The sequence below is a fragment of the Danio rerio genome, chromosome 23 (assembly GCF_049306965.1).
Source record: "Danio rerio strain Tuebingen ecotype United States chromosome 23, GRCz12tu, whole genome shotgun sequence".
Classification (NCBI taxonomy): Eukaryota; Metazoa; Chordata; class Actinopteri; order Cypriniformes; family Danionidae; genus Danio; species Danio rerio.
Window position 1 is genome coordinate 39,807,501 of NC_133198.1, and position 25,000 is coordinate 39,832,500.

Below are 25,000 nucleotides of genomic sequence, written 5' to 3' on the forward strand. Positions count from 1 at the left end.
CAAAGGACATGCTGGGATTTAACTACCACAGAGAGTCAGGACCACAGTTTAATGTCTCACCTGAAAGATGGCGCTCATTGAGCAGTTGAGTCCCCATCAATATACTGGGGCATTAGGACTCACACAGACGGCAGGTTGAGAGCCCCTGCTGGTTTCACTTACACCACTTCTAGCAACAATCTAGCTTTCCCATGTGGTCTCCCATCCAGGTACTGACAGGTCACAGCCCTGCTTCTCCTCAATGGCTGACCATGTGAGAGTTGCAGAGAGCTAGCTGCCGGCTGTACAACTATGTACTACAACTACGCTGTAGTTTTACAACACAATTGTAATTGTTAATTTACAGTGTGCTTGTAAATTTTACAGTATTACTGGCAACCAAAACTGCCAATTTTACAGCAATTGTTTACCGTGCGTATATAAGAGTATATAATTTATATATATATTGGTTTACTTACCAATCGCAGTTCTGGAATAGTGCGAGTTAGAGTCCATTCCTGGCTATTGGCGCATGATGCTGAAAAAAGAGAAATCAATATTCAGACTCAACTTCATGCTTCATATTGTCTTCCAGACAAAACATGTGCAAAAAAGAAATGGTTATTGAATACCAAATCAGCATATTAGAAGCCTAAAATTACCATGACTTACTGTGATAAAATTTTTACCAGAATCTGTATGTGCATAGACACAACAAACTGGGGTAAAACATGCTAACCCTGTACAGTGGCAGGTGGCCAGGTGTTGTAGTTTGCGTTTTTTCTTCTCCAATGCAGTTGCTAGGGTATTTTGATTGTTCTTTTAATGTGTTGCTAAGCAGTTGCTAGGTTTTTTATTGTCTTTCAATGTGTTGCTATGCAAATAATCATCTTTCAATGCCGTTGCAAAGGTGTTTTAAGTGCCTTTTAACGTGTTGCTGTGTGTTTTAAAGCATTGGTTAAAGTACTGGGCTATATTTAATCAGACAACTTTCAGAAAAGCCTGCATTAGTGTGCATTATAAGCCTTAGAGTTATATAAGCCATCAATCAAATCAACCAGCTTCAAGGAGAATATCAACATTACAAACTATGACTCGATATATAAAAATTGGACTAAAAGTGTGTGTATGTAAAAGCTATAGAGTAAAAGAACTACATTCCCATGAACCAATGCATAATACTTGGAGAAATCTATTTAGAAACAAATATATACACTGTATTTTGAGATGTATTGACACAAGTAAGTCTTTGTAGGTTGACCAGTTATATATATTACACGAGTAGCAGTGCGATATTGCTGTATATCGGCACAGGTGGGAGGCGTGCGTTGTGCTTACTGTCCCATCAGTGACGATATACAGCCACATCGCACTGCTATGAGTGTGATATTGCATTGTTATACAACAGTTTTGTCTGGTTCTCGAATCTGATTGGCTGATAGCCGTGCGATATTCTGCAATATCAGAACTCATACAGCCTCTTCACTCTTGTGTATTACTCCGCCCACAGGAGTTGCAGGCAGAGGACTACAGTTTGACAAATATTGCAACTGTTGGTCAACATAATGTACTTCTGAGTTTTTTCCAGGTGTGAATGTAGTTGTTTAGATTGCAACTATGCAGTTTATTAATAAGTGCAGGGCCTATTTTATATATTAATCATTTCAAAGATGGATGATGTTGTCCATTTTCAAGATGTGACAAACTACAGCTAATTGAATCATTATAAAACTGGTAAGTGACATTCGACATACAAGTCGATCTCCCTCTTTTGTATGTTGTAGTGCTGTATTTATACAGCAATTGTAGTGTTTTTTGAGTGTGAGATAGGACTCCTGGCCCTTCTTTGTATAACCCTGAATTTTATTTTGTTTGGCTGTCTGTTTCTGATGAGTCTCCGGTTTTTGTTACTGCAGACTAGTTCAGTAAAAAGAAAGAAAGAAGAAATGCCCACACGTGTTCAGCGTTTTTTCTTATCGCAAACAAATCAATAATTTGTTAGTGTTTGCTTTGCTTCAACTTTTTTGGGGTTAATTATTGTGATCTTCCGATTACAATAGAGAAAAACTAGGAAATATCTCCAGACTGATGGCATTTCATGCTGTTCAGCCTTATAATCTTAAAATGTGAGCAAAATCAGCTGTTTTGTCATCACTTTAGACAATATGCTAGAGAATCATTCAAATACTTGCTCTAAAATTAAGTGTGTGAAGTAGCAAAAGTTTCTGCTGTTTTGACGTCAGCTGCAGATGTGAATGAATAGCGTAAAAAGTAGTTCCTCATACAAAAGGGTTTTGAGACTCTCTGTGTTTGGTTTTCCTTTTTATTTACACAATTATGCCGTTGAACTGTTGTATAAATGCAATATCACACTTGTAGCAGTGCAATATGGCCGTATATCGTCACTGGTGGAGCACTAAGGTATTTGGCCCTGTGGCCTACAGCCATATCAAACTGCTACTCGTGTGATATTGTTCATATATATTTCCCCTTATATTTTACATTAATTAACTCCATACAACAGGAAATTCACTACACTGGATTAAAAAATTATAAAAAAAATTATTATATATATATATATATATATATATATATATATATATATATATATATATATATATATATATATATATATATACACATATATATATATATATATATAAAGTTCAATAATACACCAAGAAACTGAAAATGCAGAATTGCAAGCAAATGTTTGATATATATAGTCAACTAAATAATGTTCCCACGCCACAGGATTAAGTTAGTTACCGAAAAAGGGAAACAGGAAGAGTCTCATACCTTCTAAGTGCATTTACAACTTTAGAGGTGTATTTGGAGGTATATTTTCAGCTCTGTGTAAGATGTGCTTAGCAAGCACCACTAATAAAAGCACAAGAGAAAAATAGATTGATGAATCATATATCAAAAAGAGTGCTGATTTATGAATATTATATCTCAGCTACTATTTTCTTGTATTCTAAAACAGACCTCTCATATTGATCTAGGACTTAAATGTCTTGTGGGGTGCTTTAAAAAGTGCATTTCTGTAAGATGTGTGACTGAAACATGAAGGCAGGGCAAGACATATAGTAGCTCCTCCCCTTTTTAAAAACAGCCAATAGTGTTTTGTTTCTATCACAGCTCTGCCAGTGGGACGCTTGAGCTCTTGTACATAACTAAAAAAGCAAATGAGAAGCATCTTGAAGGGGGTGGGACATGTATGACATACAGCATTTGATTGGTCATAAGATTTGATTAGACACAAAAGAGTGAGGTCATTTTTAAACCATTTAGACAGATATTTGGATAGGATTAGGATCTTCTAAATGCATTTTTTTCACAGTTTTTCAGCTGCCTCAAAAGATATTAATATTATGTTAGATTTAGGTGATGTCAGGTTGCCAAAATTCGATGTCTAGTCAGCGTCTAAGGACAACATTATTTTGAAGTCAAATAACGATGCTGATATTTGGTTGATTTCAGGTTGTATTGGAAAGTGCCCCAAATCCAACATCTTAAACCAACATCATATTGATGTCAAATACTGATATTTAATTGTCAGGTATGGCAACCAAAATCCAATGTCTGATAGACGTCTTAGTGGTAATGTTCCCACAACGTCAAACTGTAACATCATTAGACGATATTTGGTGATTATAGGTTAGATGTTAGACATTGACGTTGACCTGACGTCAACCAGATTTGTATTTTAAAACAAAATGCAACATGCCCCACATTGGGGTGCAACGTCAATCTGACGTCATGGTGATGTCCTGTGTCTGGGCGTATGTCAGTCTTAAGGATATTAAGATTAATATACTGACGCTAACACCTAAAAAATTAATTTTTATTTTACAGGGACATTAAACTTCCTTGTTTAGACCCTTGTCAGTGACAGGATTTTTGATTTCGTCAAATAGAAAAATGTTCCTGAATCAACAGCTATGTTAATTCTAAGCAAAAATGCATTTATCATTTTACATTTAAAATAAATTTGAAATTTATTTATCATAGTAATCAATGACCATCATATAAATATGCAGCTACACGACGCCTCAACATTTGTTGGTGTCTGTTAAGTTGCTAATATCAAAATGACAATAGGCAGTTTTATTGTTAAGAAAGTAAAACGACGTAGCCAGGGTGATGCGAATGAGATTATAAGGTACGCTGTTACCTTTGAAGGTTTACCCGATGTATCATCGGGAGTTTGTTTTCCATATCAAACTTGTAAAGTCTGAACTTACAAGGAGAGGATGCAGGACTGAACTTTGTGTCAGCTAAAAATATTGAGGAAAAAAGCACCAATCAGATAGACGAATAGCCTCGTCTCCGTTTTCAGATGTCTCTGTTTTCCCCCCATCCACACTGACACCTAGCAGCAGCATTTTAAAATGAAAACATCCTCTTTAGCGTTTTCAAAAAGCTCTGTTTTCAGCACTCGAAAACTCCGGCATAGTGTGGATGGATTACGTAACCATAGTAAAACGTATGCGTTTTAAAACTGGAACGTATAAGTGTAAACGAGGCCTAGGTTTACCCAATGATGACGCCTTCTGCTACTGAGAAACCCGGTAATGTGAAATCCTGGATCGCAAACTATTCACCTAAATCCCACTCACTTCAGTGACACAAAACTTCAGATGTCTCATTTACAAGAAGAGCAACTTTGACACATTTTTACGATTACACGCTAATCACAACATTCACAACCACCAAGCACTGAGCGGCTAAAGTAATGACATTATCGTCTCCCTTCACGTCAAGCCACATTTTCTTTCATGACCATCAAAGTCAGTTTAGGCCTAAGGATGTTGCCAGTTTTGTACGCCAACGTGTGACTCCTCAAACGCACATCAGGCGTTGCCCTTCTGTTGCACATTTCTGCGATGCACTGAAAAGAATTTGATTGCACCATAGCCTTGGATGACAGTTCATCTGGAGGTGTTATAAATCTCTGATAATTCACAAGGCGTGAAGGACTGCAGGTGTATCCATGCAGCAGAGCACCCACACCCCTCTATCGTTTACACTGGAAGTCTTAACACACTCTCTGTGCTTTCTACCAGTGGTTAAGACCCGGCGCCCAGTCTTAGACAGGAATGTCACTTTGACAATTTTTTGATTGTATTTTCCACAACTGTGTAGCCCTGTAGATGCATCAAGCGGTAGATGAGAGGAATTATTTGAAAGGAAAGGGGGGGGGGCTGTGCAATACACCCTCATGAGCAGCATGCACTGATTAAAGCAACTCACGACATGCAGATGCAAGAGTTCACAGCTTAGATCAGCGTAGAATCTAAGTTGGCGCTCGTGTCATTCGCAGTTCCCTCTCTCACACGCCACCCACGACACAACGGAAGAGGCTTAACCCCCCTCCGAATTCAGCGCAATTCTATGAGGTCATTGTATGGCGGGGCACATCAGGAGTCGAGGCAGTGCGGTCAGACAGTGCTATCCTTATATGCCAAATGCAACATGCAACCCCCTACCCGTCGAAACGGACGGTCTATGTGTGACATTCTCTATCTTTTTTTTCCCCCTCCTCGCATACCCTCACTCCCATTCATCTGTGGCTCGCTCCCTGGCATAACACAGCCACACAACAGGCAACGCTCTCAGCCCTCCCTGTTGCCATGACAACCCCACCTCCAGCCGCTGCTTCTGTTCACTTGGAGAACACATACGTAAATATTTTGTGCGCGCATGCGTGGTGTGTATCGACACATCAGACCTTTTGCTCGTAGCATATAGACCACAGTCTCACTTTGTTAAATTATCAGTCCTATCCAATAATGAGCATTTCTATTATGGTAAATCTATCATTTCTGGGAATATAAACATCTGAATACGATTATTTGCTCAACAGGCTTTGCATATAGGCACAACTACAGTGTTTTAGATTGGTTTGAATCGCTTGAGTAGTGTAAAAGTGAATTTCAAATCATCCACCTGACCGCCCGAGGGTTCAGATATGTGCATCTCTATGTTATTTCATGCGCTTCCATAATGGATCAGTGTTTTCAGTTCCCATTTAGAGCACTGAAATTCATGGTTTGAAATTAAGAGGCTGGTGATGAAAGGATTGAAGCTTCTATATAAGACGAAGATCAGAATACAGGAAGTGGGCGTAACATCAAAGATGGGATTAGGATGTTGGGCAAAATGATGCTGCCTGTGGCATGGGTATTATCAAATTTATTTTCCATTCCGATTTTTTCCAGACACAGTAGGGGGTGGTTGTAAAGAAAAGGCTAGGATGCTTTCAGTGCCTTAACTCGTCAACCCCAGGCATAAGAATGTGTGGACAGACGTACACATCCTTTTTTTAAATAAATGAGAACTGAAAAATCAAGACACTTCACATTTGGGATATTTCACCGCAAAGTCTCTCTAAACCAGGTGTGCTCAAACTCAGTCCTGGAGGGCCAGTGTCCTGCAAAGTTTAGTTCCAACCCCAATCAGACACACCTGGGCTAGCTAATCACACTCTTCCTAGGCTTTCCAGAAACATCTATGCAGGTGTGTTAAGGCAAGTTGGAGCAAAAATCTGCAGGACACCGGCCCTCCAGGACTAAGTTTGAGAATGTTCCGCCAGTAGTGGACACTTGTTTGATGTAATCAATGACCTACAACCATTGGAACAAAAAGGAAGGAAGTTAACAAGTGAAGCGCATTGGATTGCAAATGGACTGGAATGCAACTCAAAGACAGCCTGATTTTTTTGTTTATAGACTATTTATAGACTGTTTGTGGGGGCCGTTTGTTGTTTCCGTTATCAATCCATGTCAATAAAGTAGAAAAGTGTATATCAGAGGTCACCAATATCAGTCCTGGAGGTCCGGTGTCCTACAGATTTTAGCTCCAACCCCAATCAGACACACCTGGTCTAACTAATCAAGCTCTTACTAGGCTTTCTAAGAACATATATGCAGGTTTGTCGAGGCAAGTTGGAGTTTAAATCTGCAGGACACCGGCCCTCCAGGACTGAGTTTGGGCACCCCTACTTAAAACCCTGTGTGACTTTTCTGTCTTCCGTGGAAATCGAGAAAATATTTAAAAAAAAAGTTTTCTAATTCAGAAAATATCCACAGGGCCCACTGGCGTATTTTCAAAGCATTTGAATGTAATTTCAAATGTTTATATATTCCTTTTTTGTGCTACACAGAAGAAAGACACATGTTTGAAGTCACATGAAGGGCAGGACAAAAATGTAATTTTTGATTAACAATAAAAATATTGGAAGTGTAAGATTCCAGAAGGAGTTTAAATGAAATGTGTGGATGAATAAGCCATGTTGTCCTACCTTCCTCTTCACTGGATTCCCTCTGAAGGCTATAAACCGGGGTCACAATGGTTGTGCTGACTGCAACTGGAGTGCTCTTGGTAAAAATGCCACTAATAAATCTTAACATCTTGCGATCACGTGCTGAAGCCCCCTGGGACTGAGCTGTTCTATAATCAGGCACCATTTGGCCACCTTTGCACTTCAGGAGGTCCTCAGACAGACAGTTCAGGTCACTATTATCCAGTGTGCGACTCTTTCCTTTGCGTTGAGGCTTGGTAATCAAGGCGACAGGGGTCGGGAGAGACGTAGATCCTGCTTTTAATCTTTCGGCTCGAGGGCTTTGGGTTCGCATGGCTATGAGGTCCCCTTCAGTCGGCCTCTTCATCCCGACACCCACTACTTTAAGGTCGTCATCACAAGGTTTCACCTCGCTTACAGCCCACGATGCGCGAAAAGATCCAGGAGTTGGGCTGGTTGGGGACTGGATCCTTGTTCGACTGTCCTTACGGTCAAGGCTCTTGGAAGAGGCATGGATGCTCTCTCTGGACTCCTTCAATTCACGGCCTCCACCATGAGTTTTAAGCAGAGACACAGGCCGCTGGGTGGCACGAACTGGGATGTCACCAAGATGTCTGGCAACATCCCTGGGATAAGAGGTTTGGGGGATTCCACTGGATTCTCTGGCTCTTCCGTTTTCTGTGGTGGGTGAGATCATTGATTTTTGTCTATCACCACACTGAACACCATCTGTAAAAAGTGCCTTCTCCTCCCTCGGGCTTTGGAGTATTTCCTGTTCCACAGAGAATTTGATAGATTCTCCTGCCTCAGCCTCACCCATTTTCTGGCGTTCCTCGCCCTCATTATTGGATCCAGGGTGCATGACATGTTTCGCACCATCAGTACTGTACACGGCTCCCTCCACAGCCGGCCTGGACTTCTCCAACTCATTTTCCTCAGCAGTTTCTACCTTCACCAAAGTGAGGGAGATAAGGTAGGTGGTTTTTGACTGTGACGTCCCGGTGCGGTTCATGTGGTCCAGAATTTACTCAACAGATCAAGGACAGAAAATGAATTTAAAGAATCAAATAATCTCGTTCTTCACTCAAAAGTCAACGATAAAAAATTCTGGCAAGTTTCTCAAAAAAGAAGAGGATCTTGTTCTATAAAGAGGTGGGGAAAATTAGCAAATGTAATTGCTCTTATTCACTCGTTCACATTTCATCCCAGACTTCTCTTCACATTGCTCGTCTCTAGTCCTCTCACACCTATTTTAAGCATGCAGACATGTGCCCACCTCTCCACACCTGCATGAAAAGCATGCTCCCGATTCCATTGACTACATTCAACAAGAGGCAGATATTCCGAGGCCAAAAATAATGACAATGCACAAGATGCTCGGAGATTCCTTCAAGGACGACAAAGAGTAAAATTACATCTGGGAGACATGCAGAGCTGTTAACCTCAGATCAAGGCACATTGTTTCACCAACCTGCTCCACGGTGTGTGTATGTGTGGAGGAGATGCTGACAGACCGTTGAGTCGAACTGAGAAGTCAGTCTACATGCCACATGGACCAGTGCAAGCGTTTACGGCAAGTCCACAGAGAGAGATCCCAGTGTCCCCACATGAAGTCCATCCATCACGCCTCCGGGGATCAGTGCGTCAACCAGTCGGGGATGTCAATAAACGCAAGACACACGAAACGACCATGCTCCGTTCTCGAGAGGAAGGTGCATCTCACGCTACAGCTTCAGACGAGTCACGCATCATGAACAAGGGTCTCTCAGATCTCTCCAGCTGAAGGTCTTCTTCAAACCCACGCAGAACGAAACAGTGCAGGAATACCCTGCTTCTATCTCCATCTCCTGCCTCTCTCTCTCTCTCTGCCCTTGTCACCAGCCAGACAGCTCCCAGCCCCTGCTTTCCACAGCCTGCTCCCCCCCTCCTCTCATTCTCCCTCCCTCCCTCTCTCTTCCCTCGCTCACACACTCGCTCCTGCTTAAAAAGCGAGAATCGGTGATGTGTTGAGGAATAAAGACAGACTGTAAAGCTTGCAAGATTCTAACAAAAAAGGAAAAGAGGTCAAGTAGGTGTGTGTTAGTTAACATGCAGAGCTAATCAAGATCGACACGTCATTTTTTGCACTCGACCCAATGCTGTATCAATGTGCCACACATCACAGTCACAGTCGGTACAGTGAATCAAGAGCCGCCGTGTCCCCCCACCTTTTTCCTTCCTAGACACTGAGCTTGCTTGTTACCAAGGTATTCGGAGGATAAACTCCTCCTCCTTCATGCACTGATTCCATCTAGTCTGCGGCTCCGGTTGGCTATCTCCACATCTAACCCCCTGCTCTGTGCATTCACTGTCCTTGTCGAGGTGTGTATGAATGAGCTGACGATTGTGTGGAGAGGATGCAATATTATTGACTAATTTATTGACCGATCTGTTTGTCAAGTGGGCTTGAATGGAGTAAATACTACACTTGAACTGATTCAATAAAACCGGGAAGAGGGTAAAGACTGTTTGCAAGGGAATTTGCCATGCTGCTACATTTGATCTGGTATAGGGAAAAAATCATCAAAGGGGTAGTTCACGAAAAAAAATATTCTCTCATCGTTTACTCATGTTTTACTCGCTCCAAACCTGTTTGACGATTGTTCTTCTGTTTTTTTTCTGTTTTTTCTACTATTGAAGTCAATAGCTACAGGTTTTTTAGCTTTCTTCGACATTTCTTGGCATGTGTTCAATAGAATATAGAAACTCATTAAGGTCTGGGATCACTTAAAGTAAATAGTAAATAAAATTTAAGTTTTGGGTGAACTATCCCTTTAAATGTACTGTATAACCAATGCAATTGTTTACAAATCAATAATATGAGCTATTGATTGGTCTCAATCATGAAGACAGGTGTGTCATAAAATAATTCAAGTGATCATTTAGGAAGAGGGTGTGCAGTTACTTGTTTATGAGCGTCTTTCATTGGCTTTTCATTTCATTGATTTGCTTCGTTATTGACCATTGGATTAGTCACTATTACTATTGCTTTGGCTAAAGGCTACTAGCCACAAACCCCTAAAGGGACAGTTCACTCAAAATTTATATATGACCACAAAACCAACCATAAGTCTTGATTTTTGGAAATGTATATTTATAAGTCTTCTGAAAACATAATAAATACGCTTTCCATCAATGTAGCTTGTTGTGATAAAATATTATTTGACTGGGATACAACTACCTAAAAATCTGGAATCTGAGGCTTCAAAAAAAATTTAAATATTGAAAAAACTAAGTTATGGGGTGAAACGGTGGCTCAGTGGTTAGCACTGTCACCTCACAGCAAGAAGGTCACTAGTTTGAGTCCCAACTGTGTCAGTTGGCATTTCTTTGTGGAGTTTGCATGTTCTCCCCTTGTTGGCGTAGGTTTAATCCAAAGTCCAAATATATGCGGTATAGGTGAATTAAACAAAAGTAAGTTGACCATAGTGTATGGGTGTTTCCCGGTACTGGGTGGCAGTTGGAAGTGCATCTACAATTTAAAACTTATGCTGGATAAGTTGGTGGTTCGTTCCTCTGTGGTGACCCCTGATGAATAAAGAGACTGAACCTTATATACTGTATATATACATATATATATACACACAGTTAAAGTCAGAATTATTAGCCCCTCTTTGAATTGTTTTCTCTTTTTTAAATATTTCCCAAATGATGTTTAACAGATCAAGGTAATTTTCACAGTATGTCTGATAGTATTTTTTCTTTTGGAGAAAGTCTTATTTGTTTTATTTCGACCAGAATAAAAGCAGTTTTTAATTTTTTAAACACTGTTTTAAGTACAAAATTTTTAGGCAATGTTTTTTTCCGATAGTCTACAGAAAAAACCATCATTATACAATAACTTGCCTAATTACCCTAACCTGCCTAGTTAACCTAATTAACCTAGTTAAGCCTTTAAATGTCACTTTAAGCTGTATAGAAGTGTCTTGAAAATATCTAGTTAAATATTATTTACTGTCATCATGGCAAAGATAAAATAAATCAGTTATTAGAAATGAGTTATTAAAACTATTATGTTTAGAAATGTTGAAAAAAAAAAAACTTCCCTCTGTCAAACAGAAAACAAGGAAAAAATAAACAGGGGGCCAATAATTTAGGGGGGCTAATAATTCTGACTTCAACTGTGTGTATGTATATATATATACATCAATTACTTTGTTACCTTCAGGTCATTCCAAACATGTATGCCTATCCAAACCTTTTTTTCTGAAGAATACAAAGACATTTTGAAGATATTTTGAAGAACCCTTGATTTTAAAATATATTATTATGTGCTCTGCAAAACAAAAGTCTGATACATGATGAGTAAATTATAACAGATAAATTGATAACAGTTACCCTGGTGACCAGAAAACTTTAGGAACTGCATTGTGAGATGCTAAAAAAAAGAAATAAAACAAGAAAACAAGAAACAAGAAAATTGTGTCATCATTCACCCACCCTTTACTTAGGCACCAAAGAAGATATTTTGAAAAATACTGTTTGCTGAGCATGTGTGCCATGTGTTTAACAGAATAAAAAAACCTCAAAGTTTTAAAACCATATGAGGTAGAATAAATGATGAGGTAATATTAATTTTTGTGTGAACTATTTCTTTAAAGGGGTGGTCCACTACGGTATCATATTTTAAACTTTGTGTAATGTAGCTATGTGAACATAAACAACAACTCTGAAAATAATATGCTCAAAGTTCAATGCAAAGGGACACATGGCTTTTAGAGTTAGCTTAGCTTATTATAAAAAATATATAGCTCTAGCATTTGACAAAGGACAGCTTCCAGAATTTTTGCCAGTTCAGTGCTGGATTCGGCTAAAACTCCTCAAAGGAGCAGCTCCGACCATAATAGTATTTCATAATAGCTATATAAGTATTTTTATTTGTTAAAATTGATCTATGACATGCACAGTGTCTAGCATTGACAGTATGTTGTAGTGAGGATGTAAACAAGGATGTAAACAATGGGAAATGCTGTTTGGCACCGCTAACAATTTAGCTACAAATGTCTGCAGTGTCTCTCTATGCCAATCAGAGCCTCCTGAGGGTGGGGCTTTCGGAGGAACTAGGAAATATGACAGTTTCTTATGTTAGCTGAGTAGCTGTATATTATCAATGTAAGTATATATGAAAAAAAATAACCTGATTTTTTTACAAATGAAGCACGAGCACACATTGCTTTGCATCTTATAAACACAAGCAAGCCTTAAAAATACACTCTTGACCACCCCTTTAATAACCATATATAGATACATATATAGAATATAGAACCACAGTATTGCATACATTAATTTTGATACATCTGTCCTGGAGATCTTGCGTTTATAAATGTTTTCCCCATTGAGTCTCCCACTCTCTTGGCTCCCTACAGTAAGCAATATTTAAATGTGTCAGTCTCAAATCCCTAAGCTCAGAAGCCAACAGCAACGACTTCCCTTTTACAGTTGATGATGCTTCCTTCACTTTTACTTTATTCCCATCAAGCCTCTTTTGATTCATCATATGACCATGTGGGCTAAATAAACCATATTCAAAAACCATGCACTTCTATTCCCCTATTGCATCTAGTTCTGCAAATTGTCCTACAGGACTTCATTACTGATACTGGTTAATGCTAGTTAAAGGGACAGTTCATCCAAAAATAATTGAAACTCTCTCATCATTTATTCACCCGTTTTACTTGTTTCATAACTTTATTAGTTCCTTTCTTTCGAACACAAAAGATGATACTTTAGAAAATGTTAACCTGTAACTATTAACATCTATATCTTTTTATCCTATTATGGATTTCAATGGTTTCTGCTTTCTTCAAAATATCTTAGAAATTAATTTTATTTTTTTTGTTAAAGAATGAAGAATAGTAATAATAATAATATTAGTAATAACAATACATTTATATAGCACTTTTTCTGGACACTTAAAACGCTTTACACACTTTTGGCGGGAATCTCCTCATCCACCTCCAGTGTGCAGCATCCAACTGGATGGGGCAATAGCAGCCATATTGCACCAGACCGCACACCACACACCAGCTGATTGGTGGAGAGGAGACAGAGTGATGAAGCCAATTATCATATGGGGATGGTTAGGAGGCTATGATGGACAGAAGCCAGTTTGCAAAATTTGGCCAAGATGCCCAGGTTAAACCCCTACTCTTTTTCCAAAGGACATCCTAGGATTTTTAACAACCACAGAGAGTCAGAACCTCGGTTTTAACGTCTCATCCGAAAGATGGCACTCACTGAGCAGTATGGAGTCCCTTTCACTAGGGTGGGGTGTTAGGACCCACACAGACCGCAGGTTGAACACCCCTGCTGGTCTCTCTAACACCACCTCCGACAGCAAGCTAACTTTCCCATGTGGTCTCCCATCCAGGTAACTTTACTAACCAGGCGCAGCCCTACTTAGCTTCAGTGGGTGACCATGTGAGAGTTGCAGAGAGCTAGCTGCCGGCTAAAGGTTTGGAACCACTTGAGGTTAAGTAAATTTTGAGTAAATTTACATTTTTTTCTGTTAACTACCCCTTAAATGCAACTTTCTTTTGGAAATGGTACTAAGAACGCACCAATTGGGAACTGATACCGATACAGATACCGATAACTGTTTAGATTTGGAGACCAATGGCTGATATATTAGCCAATAGATATAAATACATTCCTAATATTTCTGCATAATTGCAAAAACAAAATGCAAACACACACAGCAAACTGATTTTATTGTAAAACCTTAAATTCAGAGAAGATAGAGAGAAATGAAGAAAGAAATTCAGAGAACTTTTTTAACTGACTATTCTTTGCTATGGCCTATATTCCTTTATTTCATTATTATTTTAGGGGTTTTCACCTTTTATTGACAGGACAGTGTCGAGAATGGACAGGAAACTAACCACAAGGCTATTATCATGACCCAACCTCCTTTTATATAAATAAAATCCCATGCCTGTCCTGAAAAAGCGCATAAATAAAGCAACCAAGTCACTAAACATGAACCAAAACCAAAACAACAAGCAAAATTTTAAAGAAAAAACTGGCAGGCAGCAAGCATGTGAAGTGGTTTAACCAGTGGAAATGGTACATAATTTATCAGCTTAAAGATATCTGCCAAATATTTTATAGGTCCGATAACAATAACATTATCAGCTGATATCAGTAAGCCCACCAATATACAGTTGCAATAAGAATTATTAAACCTCCTGAATTATTAGCCCCCCTTCTTTTTTTTCCCCCCAATTTCTTTTTAACGTAGAGAATTTTTTTCAGTACATTTCTAAACATAATAGTTTGAATAACTCATTTCTAATAACTGATTTATTTTATCTTTGCCATGATGACAGTAAATAATATTTTACTAGATATTTTTCCAAGACACTTCTATTTAGCGGAAAGTGACATTTAAAGGCTTAACTAGCTTAACTAGGTTGATTAGGCAGGTTAGAGTAATTAGGCAAGTTATTATTATGTATTATTAGGCAAGTTATGTATTATAATGGTTTGTTCTGTAGACTATCAAAACATTATATAGCTTAAAGGGGCTAATAATATTGACCTTAAAATGACTATTAAAAAATTAAAACTGCTTTTATTCTAGCCGAAATAACACAAAAATGACTTTCTCCAAAAGAAAAAAATATTATCAGACATACTGTGAAAATGTCCTTGCTCTGTTAAACATCATTTGGAAAAAAAATTAAAAAGAAAAAAAAAATTCATAATTCAAATTTTTTTAGTTCTGATTGCAACTGTATCAGGCATCTCTAAATGGTAAAAAAAAAAAAAAAAAAGTAGATCTAAAAACAAAGCAGAAGTGATCAGAATACTCTACCAATAATATCCTAGCACCAAAGTGCTAATGTTATCACCAACCAATAAAGTAAGTACCAATAAAGTCTTTAATAAAGGTTTTAATTTAGCTTTTGGCTTGAAGAACTAAAATGTTACAGAGACGACGCTGATATCATCTTCACATCGAGCTGCAATCTAGAGTGATGCATGCATATACGCTCACAAGAGGAAGTGTGAGAAGGAAGTACATTTAAACGAGCATCAGCAGACACAATATTAAAGGTGCATTAGTGACCGTCACAATACATTGTACTTTGTGAAAAATTAGCAAAACAATACATATATATACATATATATATATATATATATATATATATATATATATATATATATATATATATATATATATATATATATATATATATATATATATATATATATATACACACACAATGTATACTGTTGTATTCTTAATCATATGCAATTTCTGCCTGTATTAGTTTGGCTGGAGCTTTATCAAATGCCATAGAGTGTTTACAATCTACAAATATGCATATCAGAGGGAAAAATAAAAATTAATTGGGTCAGATAGAGAGAGTAAGACAAGCGCTGTAGACAGGTGGTGCTTGAGATGAAGAGGATGTGGCTTTCGTGGGCAGCAAGAGAGCGTCAGACGGGAAATGGACCAGCACTTCGTGTTCAAAAGCCTGCCATCATGACGACGCCTCTAAGATGGTGCTAAGGTTTCAACCTGGGCCTCTTTAAATCAACATTCGGATTCGACATCCGGAGTGTAGTAACAGTTCATCACGGTCTAATGGAGGAGCACATGCATTTGGAGAAGTCTGCTGGATGTTTAATTCTATTTCACACGAGTTAAAACATTTTTATCAGTCTGCCTTCGGTCAAATATACATATGGGACATTTTATCATGTGGAAATTACAGTGGTGTAAAGAGTACTGAAAAATCATAATTAAGTAAAAGTACTATTACTTGCCCAAAAATGTAGTGCAAATAGAGTCAAAGAATCTGTTTTAAATATTACTCAGAGTATGAGTAAAAAGTAGACCTTTCAAAAGTACTCAATAGTAGTGAGTAGTGAGTATTATGCTGTATAAAGCTGATGCTTTTACATGTAATTTGTGGATGTGTGTAAACGTAACATTTTGTAGTGCATCTAGTTATTACCCAGCAGGCACACAACGTCATAAAACTATGAGAATATTAGTTTAGATTTAGGTTGTGACGTCAGGTGACCAAAATTCAATGTCTAGCCAAGGACAACGTTATTTTGATGTCCAATAACGACATGAAATGACGTTGATATTTGGTTGATTTTAGGTTGTGTTAAAAAGTGACCAAAATCCAACATCAACCAACGCCATATTGACATTGAATACTGATGTTTATTTGTCACAGTGGTAACGTTCACACAACATCAAGCTGTAACATCATTAGACGTTGATATTTAGTTGATTTTAGGTTGGACGTTAGACATTGACATCGGCCTGACGTTAAGTTCTGACGTCAACCCGATTTTCATTTACAAACAAAATGCAACGTCCCCACGATGTTGAGGGATAACTTCAATCATGATGATGATGATGTCATGATGATGTCTTGTGCCTGCTGGGTGTTTAAGGCCATTTTGGTCATCATACAGTAAACATTCGTCATTTTCTCATCAGAGACATGCATCTAAACAATCTCGTGGTCAATGTGTGTAAAGATTTTAGACATCTTCTTGGGCACTTTTAATGCTTCCAAACAGTTTACTGCAATTATAAATCGGCCAGGACGTTTATTGTGATGTGATTTACCTTCTATGTGTGATTTGATTGTACAGCAATCACAGGACTGATTTTTCTAGTTAAAACATGTAGATAGGTTTTTATCGGTCTGCCCTTGAATCAAATATCCTGTAAATATGGGACATCTTATAATGTGGATATTATTGCAATAAACTTAATATAAAGTGGAACAATAGATAGCATCAAATCAGGCGAATTCTTTGCAAATGTGCAAATGCAAATTACAGAAGAAGCAGTTATGACCTAATTTAAAGTATAAATGATAAACATCTTGATGTAGCTGAGGAATAACATCAAAACTTGGCCCAGACACTGAGTTTAAAGTGATGGTTCACCCAAAATTACTCAAACTTAGAGTTATTGTTATCTTGTTGTTCTAACTACTGATTAAAAATAAATTATTCAGGTTTATTTGGGGACAACTTAAATGTTTCATGTTCAATCCACTTACATTTCCAAAAAGAGTCAGGTTAACTTATTCAATTTGTGTTTGGACAGGTAATTATCTGAAAACCAGCATTTTTTCACAGTGCATTTGTTTCAAACCATTACCAATTTCTTCTGTTGAACACAAAAGAAGATCTATAGAGGAAGCCAAAAACCTGTAACCATTGACTTCCATTTGTTTTTCTACTACTATGGATGTCAGTGGTTACAGGTTTTCAGCTTTCTTCGATGTCAGCAGAAGAAAGACACTCAGGTTTGAAACCACGTGAGGGTGAGTAAATAATGAGCAACTTGCCTTTTTTTTTGGGTGAACTATCCCTTTTTCTCAAACCGCAAGCTGTTTTAGTGTATGTCAAACACCCCTGAAGTAAACACCTTGCAAAATGATCCAGAAATCTATCAGTTCATTATCACCGTCTAATGGAGTAGCATGTGCTTTTGGAGACGTCTGCTGGATGTATAGTTCAATTTTACATGAATTAAAACATGTAGATAGGTTTTTATCGGTCTGCCTTTGTCAAAAATATACATATGGGACATTTTATCATGTGGATATTATTACAATAAACGTAATATTATAAAGTGAAGCAGTCAATAGCATTAAAACAGGTGAATTCTTTGCAAATGTGCCTTTTTATAATACAAAAGAAGCAGTTATGACCTAATTTAAAGTATAAATGATAAACATCTTGATGTAGCTGAGGAATAACATCAAAACTTGGCTCAGACGCTGAGTTTAAAGTGATGGTTCACCCAAAATTACTCAAACTCAGAGTTATTGTTATCTTGTTGTTCTAACTACTGATTAAATATGACCTCAATCAACACAATTCTTCAGGTTTATTTGGGGACAACTTAAATGTTTCATGTTCAATCCAGTTACATTTCCAAAAAGAGTCAGGTTAACTTAATCGATTTGTGTTTGGACAGGTAATTATCTGAAAACCAGCATTTTTTCACAGTGCATTTGTTTTAAATCATTACCAATTTCTTCTGTTGAACACAAAAGAAGATCTATAGAGGAAGCCAAAAACCTGTAACCATTGACTTCCATTTGTTTTTCTACTACTATGGATGTCAGTGGTTACAAGTTTTCAGCTTTCTTCGATTTCAGCAGAAGAAAGACACCCAGGTTTGAAACCACGTGAGGGTGAGTAAATAATGAGCAACTTGCCATTTTTTTGGGGTGAACTATCCCTTTTTCTCAAACCGCAAGCTGTTTTAGTGTACGTCAAACACCCCTGAAGTAAACACCTTGCTAAATGATCCAGAAATCTATCAGTTCATTATCACCGTCTAATGGAGTAGCATGTGCTTTTGGAGACGTCTGCTGGATGTATAGTTCAATTTTACATGAATTAAAACATGTAGATAGGTTTTTATCGGTCTGCCTTTGTCAAAAATATACATATGGGACATTTTATCATGTGGATATTATTACAATAAACGTAATATTATAAAGTGAATCAGTCAATAGCATTAAAACAGGTGAATTCTTTGCAAATGTGCATTTTTATATTATAAAAGAAGCAGTTATGACCTAATTTAAAGTATAAATGATAAACATCTTGATGTAGCTGAGAAATAACATTAAAACTTGGCCCAGACACTGAGTTTAAAGTGATGGTTCACCCAAAATTACTCAGAGTTATTGTTATCTTGTTGTTCAAACTACTTATAAAAATGAGCTAAATCAACACAATTCTTCAGGTTTATTTGGGGACAACTTAAATGTTTTATGTTTAATCCACTTACATTTTCAAAAAGAGTCAGGTTAACTTAATCGATTGGTGTTTGGACAGGTAATTATCTGAAAACCAGCATTTTTTACAGTGCATTTGTTTTAAATCATTACCAATTTCTTCTGTTGAACACAAAAGAAAATATCTGGAGGAAGCCAAAAACCTGTAACCATTGACTTCCATTTGTTTTTCTACTATGGATGTCAGTGGTTACAGGTTTTCAGCTTTCTTCGATTTCAGCAAAAGAAAGACACCCATAAAGGTTTGACACCACGTGAGGGTGAGTAAATAATGAGCAACTTGCCATTTTTTTGGGTGAACTATCCCCTTTTCTCAAACCGCAAGCTGTTTTCGTGTACGTCAAAGGCCCTACAAAGACCCCTGATGTTAACATCTTGCAAAATGATCCATAAATCTATCAGCAGGAGTAATTCAGGACCAAAAACAAAACATTTCGAGATGATCCCAAGCTCACCTTGTATGCTGTGCAGAAAGACCTTGAGCCCTGTCCTAAGCTGCTGGTCCTCGACCCTCTCTAATTGTTTGATGAACTTGTTGATGGTCTTTTGCAAGTTTTCGTGTCTTCTCACCTCAGCTCTAATTGCAGTCGAGTTGGTAACTTTAATCGCGCTATTCATATTTAGACCAATGCGTCTGCTCAAAATATATGGAGTTTCTCCTGTAACCCATCAGCATTTCCTGCTCGTTCTTTCATGTCGATGTCACGCACAGAAGCAGAAAGTTGTTCAGAGCCTGAAACATGCAGCTCAGAGCAGAAGTAGCTTTGCTTGCATGAATTTCCTCTCTCTCTCTCTCTTTCTCTCTATCTGTCTGTCTCTGAATTCACTTCCTGATTTTAAAAAGTGTTATCATCTCTCATAGGCTGCTCTCTCTCACTCACAAACAGGATTTTGTGGTCAATTCAAGGCAACCGTCGGGTGTCAGAAAAGCAGACTCAAATTTATTTTAAGATTTAGAGAATGAAAATGTAAAACTTTGGAATTTGGCATTTATAAAACAGCTGATTGTACTTCACTGCTTTTTATTTTAATATTTTTCTAATGCAAATATCTAAAGATACCAAAATCAAGAAGATTTTTCTGGACACGTAAAAATATTGTTTTGTTTTCAGAATTGCTAAGTCAAAATTAAGTGATTTTTTTTCCCCTTAAAACAAGATAAATAATCTGCCAGTGGGGTAAGTTAATTAATCTGGTTTCATTCATTCATTCATTTTCCTGTGGCTTAGTCTTTATTTCAAAGGTCGCCACAGTGGAATGCACCACCAACTATTCCAGCATATGTGTTACGCAGCGGAATGCCTACCAGTCGCAACCCATTATTTTGAAACACCCATACACACTCATTCACATACAATTTGATACCCTATAGACAATTAAGTTTATTCAATTCACCTATAGTGCATGTCTTTGGACTGTGGGGGAAACCAGAGCACCCCTAGGAAACCCGCATAAACACGGGGAGAACAAACTCCACACAGAAATGCCAACTGACCCAGCCAGGGCTCGAACCAGCAACCTTCTTGCTGTGAGGCGATCGTGCTACCCACTGCGCCACCGTGACGCTTGTTGTTGTATATAGAGTGGAAATTTCACATTTCAGGTTACGTTTAATTTCCCTCAAAAAATGTCCCCTCACATAGGCTTTTATAGACAGTCTAGAATTTGGATGAAGTCTTTCTTCTTTGGGTTTTGTTACAAGCTTTTCAAACATTGGCAATAAAAAAACTGAATAATAGATTTACATGTAAAGAAATGTGAATAATACATTCAAAAAAACTTAAAGCAGCATATTAATACTGGGTTAAATATTATCATTCATTTTCCTTCAGCTTAGTCCCTTATTTATCAGGGGTCGCCACAGCGGAATGAACCACCAACTATTTCAGCATATGTTTTACGCAGCGGATGCCCTTCGAGCTGCAACCCAGTACTGGGAAATACCCATACACTTATTCACACACACTCAGACAATTCAGTTTATTCAATTCACCTATAGCGCATGTGTATGGACTGTGAGGGAAACCCACACCAACATGGGGAGAACAAGCAAACTCCATAAAAAAATGCCAACTATCCCAGCCTCGGCTTGAACCAGCGACCTTCTTGCTGTGAGGCGACAGTTTGAACACTCAGCCACTGTGCCACCCCTAATCTTGTTTTCAGTTAGAAATAATTTTATTTGACTTGTTTTTAGGGAAAAACTCACTTAATATTTGACTTATTATTTCTGAAAACAAAACAGTATTTTCTAAATTATTCCTAATTTAAGCATTTTTATACATTTAAACAAAAAAAAAGATGAAACCTTTAAGTAGAAGGTTTTGTTAGAGTTTAAATTTCACATTTTAGGTTACTTCTGGGGGGTTTTCTCAAAAAAAAAAGTCCTTCACATAAACATCTACAGGCTTTAATTTGGATGACGTCTCTCTTATTCAGTTTTGTAACAAACTTTTCATACTGTGGCAATAAAAAATGTGAATAATAAATTTATTCATTCATTTATTTTCCTTCGGCTTAGTCCCTTTATTCATCAGGGGTCACCACGGCAGAATGAACCGACAACTTATCCAGCACATGTTTTACACAGTCGATGCCCTTCCATGCTGCAACCAGTACTGGGAAACACCCATATTTACATTTACATTTAGTCATTTAGCAGACACTTTTATCCAAAGCGACTTACAAATGAGGACAAGGAAGCAATTTACACAACTATAAGAGCAACAATGAACAAGTGCTATAGGCAAGTTTCAGGTCTGTAAAGTCTAAGAAGTAAAGTATTAGTAAAATTTTTTTTTTTTTTGAGCACAGTTAGTGGTACTGTATATCCAGAGAGGCAATTGCAGATTAGGAAGTGAAGTGGAGACTAATTGTTGAGTTTTTAGTCGTTTCTTGAAAACAGCGAGTGACTCTGCTGTTCTGATGCAGTTAGGGAGTTCATTCCACCAACTGGGCAGATTGAACGCGAGCGTTCGGGAAAGTGATTTCTTCCCTCTTTGGGTTGGCACCACGAGGCGACGTTCATTCACAGAACGTAAGTTTCTGGAGGGCACATAGATCTGCAGAAGTGAGAGCATATAAGAAGGGGCGCAGCCAGAAATTGCTTTGTAAGCAAACATCAGAGCTTTGAATTTGATGCGAGCAGCAACTGGCAGCCAGTGCAAACGGATGAGTAGCACCATATACACTCATATACAGTACTACAGCCAATTTAGCTTACCCAATTCACCTATACCACATGTCTTTGGACTGTGCGGGAAACCGGAGCACCCGAAGGAAACCCACATGAACACGGGGAGAACATACAAACTCCACACAGAAATGTCAACTGGCCCAGACGGGACTCAAACCAGTAACCTTCTTGCTGTGAGGCGATCTTGCTACCCACTGCGCCACCGGGTCACCAATAATAAATATATTTAGTCACAATAAAAAAAAGTGAAATAAATAAAACAAACTTACAGTAGCATATTATTATACTCGGATAAATGTTAACGGGTCTTTATTTCAAAATGTTAAATTAATATATCATTTCAAACATTATGTTAAATATGATAAGCCTGTATGTTTTTATCACAGATAATGCTTACATCAAATTAATATTGTGAATATTGGCTGTTTAAAGGTAGATACCCATTTGAGAGAAATGTATAATGTTAACACACAAAGGGCTCGCATAGACCATTTTGAGGGATGTAAACAAGAACAATGGTCCCGGCGTATTTCCTGTTTTACATTTTTAATGTCTACCTCTTCCGAGAATCCCAAAAAAGCCACGTATAATGTGATAAATAATGTTATGATGGCTGTTTTAACATTAAGTCATGATTAAATTGCTTCGTTACAGTTATGAAAATAGCTTGATAACAAGCAGGACATGTTCATGGGCCAATGACATGGACACATTGAAATGTTCAATAGAAAATTCACATTCACAAAAATGCACCATCCTAAATATTTACTGTATTAAAACGTATGACATTTATCCTGCCTCCCCATTCATTTCCACAAAATGGAATCAGATTGTGGTATCGGGTTAGTATCAGTAATAATTGTGATTTACAGGAACGTATGATGCAAATACCTAAATATAAACGGTATCGTGTCTTCAGGGCCTCGTAGTGTCTGATTTAGAAAACTGCTCTTTCTTTCTCATCAGTCCTCAATGCAGCATCCTGTCTCGCACGCCCGTGACGACAGAGGGCGGGGCGAGGTGTGACGTGGTTTGTTGCTACTCTGCTCATCCAATGACGTTGAAGCAGCGCACACGCTTCACTCCAGCCTTGGTTTATATGAGGTTGTGTTTCAGACAAGAGAGACACGGTGTTTACTATGATCTCTAAATCAGTGCTCTATTATTTTCTCAATAAACTAATTTATATACAAATCTAAAAATGATCGCTTTGTGTATTAGAAAATGCTTTCCATATTGATGTTTGCATATGTGTTTGATAATTTTGGTATGTTAGGTCTTATTATTTGGGGACAGAATTGTGAATAATATAATATTTGAATAGGGTAAGCTAAATTTGTCCGTAGTGTATGTGTGTGAATGAGTGTGTATGGATGTTTCCTGATAGGTTGCAGCTGTAAGGGCATCCGCTGAGTTAAACATATGCTGGATAATTTGACGGTTCATTCCGCTGTGGCGACCTCAGATTAATAAAATGACTAAGCTGACAAGAAAATGAATGAATGAATATTTAGTACTGTATAATTGTATATAATTTACATCTCATTCACATTTATGCTGTGAAAAGGCTTGTGTGTGTGTGACAAAACATTTAAATGGCAAAATCATATCATATGCAGTATTTTTGTAGTAAATTATCTAATATAAAAAGGTAAACAAAAAAGATTAATTACTTGCTGCTGTCATTAAAAATAATGTTTAATACATGGCTATTATTATAAAGTGTCTGCTTTCTTTTTTCCGTTTGTTTTGTTTTCTTTTTGTTTAATATTATGGCTTTATTCATTTTATTAATTAAGTCACCCATTTTATTTTCGGCTTAGTCTCTTTATTAATCAGGGGTCGCCACTGCGGAATGAACCGCAATGATTCATTGTATATCTGACATTTCTGACATATCCCCTACTTTCTAATCGCTAGTATTGCTAGAAGAGCACGTGAAGTCAAGTTCTGCCGCTAGAGGGTCTGCGGCTTCGATTCACGTCACCGGCTAGTTCAGCCCATGGTTCAGCCCAGTGGCACAAACCGAATTCCGCTAATCGGTTCCTTTGAACAGTTCATTTCAAATAATAAGTTTTTCTTCTTTATTAAAAATAATTCAATGCCACAATAACAAGAGATATTACGTTTCACATAGATTTCTGAAAAACATAAAAAATATACGTTTACATGAAATAAAATGTTTTCAGAGCATTACAAGTTTTTTTTGTAATTGTTTTAAAAGATTTACATATAATCTGAAGTCATTCACAAAATGGGAAAAGTTTGGGTAACATTGAGTCCACCTTTTCTTATGTTTGTGGTATTTTCCAAATTGAAAATATGTTGTTTTTTATGGTTAAAAAATCTCATTGCCAGAATAAAACAGTAAATTAAATAAACAAATTTCCATCTTATACTCCATTTTCTTGTTAATAAACAATTTTAATTCTTTCTAAAATTTTCTTGATTAAATACAATGAAAAAAAGATGCAAAATTGTTTCATTTTCTTGACCACAAAATTCACAAAAATATAAAATATTAAGTTTGAATCTTTCCAAAATATGTTTAGCATGATAAATTCTATGAAGTACCGTGTAAGACACTTTGTTAATTTTGTTATAAAGAATAGGCTACGTTCTTCGATTTCTGCATTTTATTACCCGATTGTGTCATCATGTAGGGCTGCATCCATGTCTAAA

The 25,000-nt window shown here is 37.4% G+C and overlaps 1 protein-coding gene across 8 annotated transcripts in view; it reads right to left on the minus strand.

The window, feature by feature from the left end:
• The window catches only part of agap2 (ArfGAP with GTPase domain, ankyrin repeat and PH domain 2), a 49,755-nt gene extending 29,902 nt beyond the window's left edge, over nucleotides 1–19,853 (minus strand). For 3 of the 8 annotated variants that reach the window (XM_073938564.1, XM_073938563.1, XM_009297049.5), the window contains exons 1-2: nucleotides 19,578–19,850; nucleotides 459–517 (exon numbers count right to left, since the gene is read on the minus strand). In XM_073938564.1, coding sequence (XP_073794665.1) covers nucleotides 459–517; nucleotides 19,578–19,740 — 222 coding nt within the window. In that variant the 5' untranslated portion in view covers nucleotides 19,741–19,850. Of the gene's footprint in view, nucleotides 1–458; nucleotides 518–7,285; nucleotides 9,155–19,577 lie in introns of those variants that run through there. The other 5 variants (XM_073938562.1, XM_009297047.5, XM_009297046.5 and 2 more) reach the window with 3 other exon arrangements.
• Nucleotides 19,854–25,000: the final 5,147 nt, after the last annotated feature.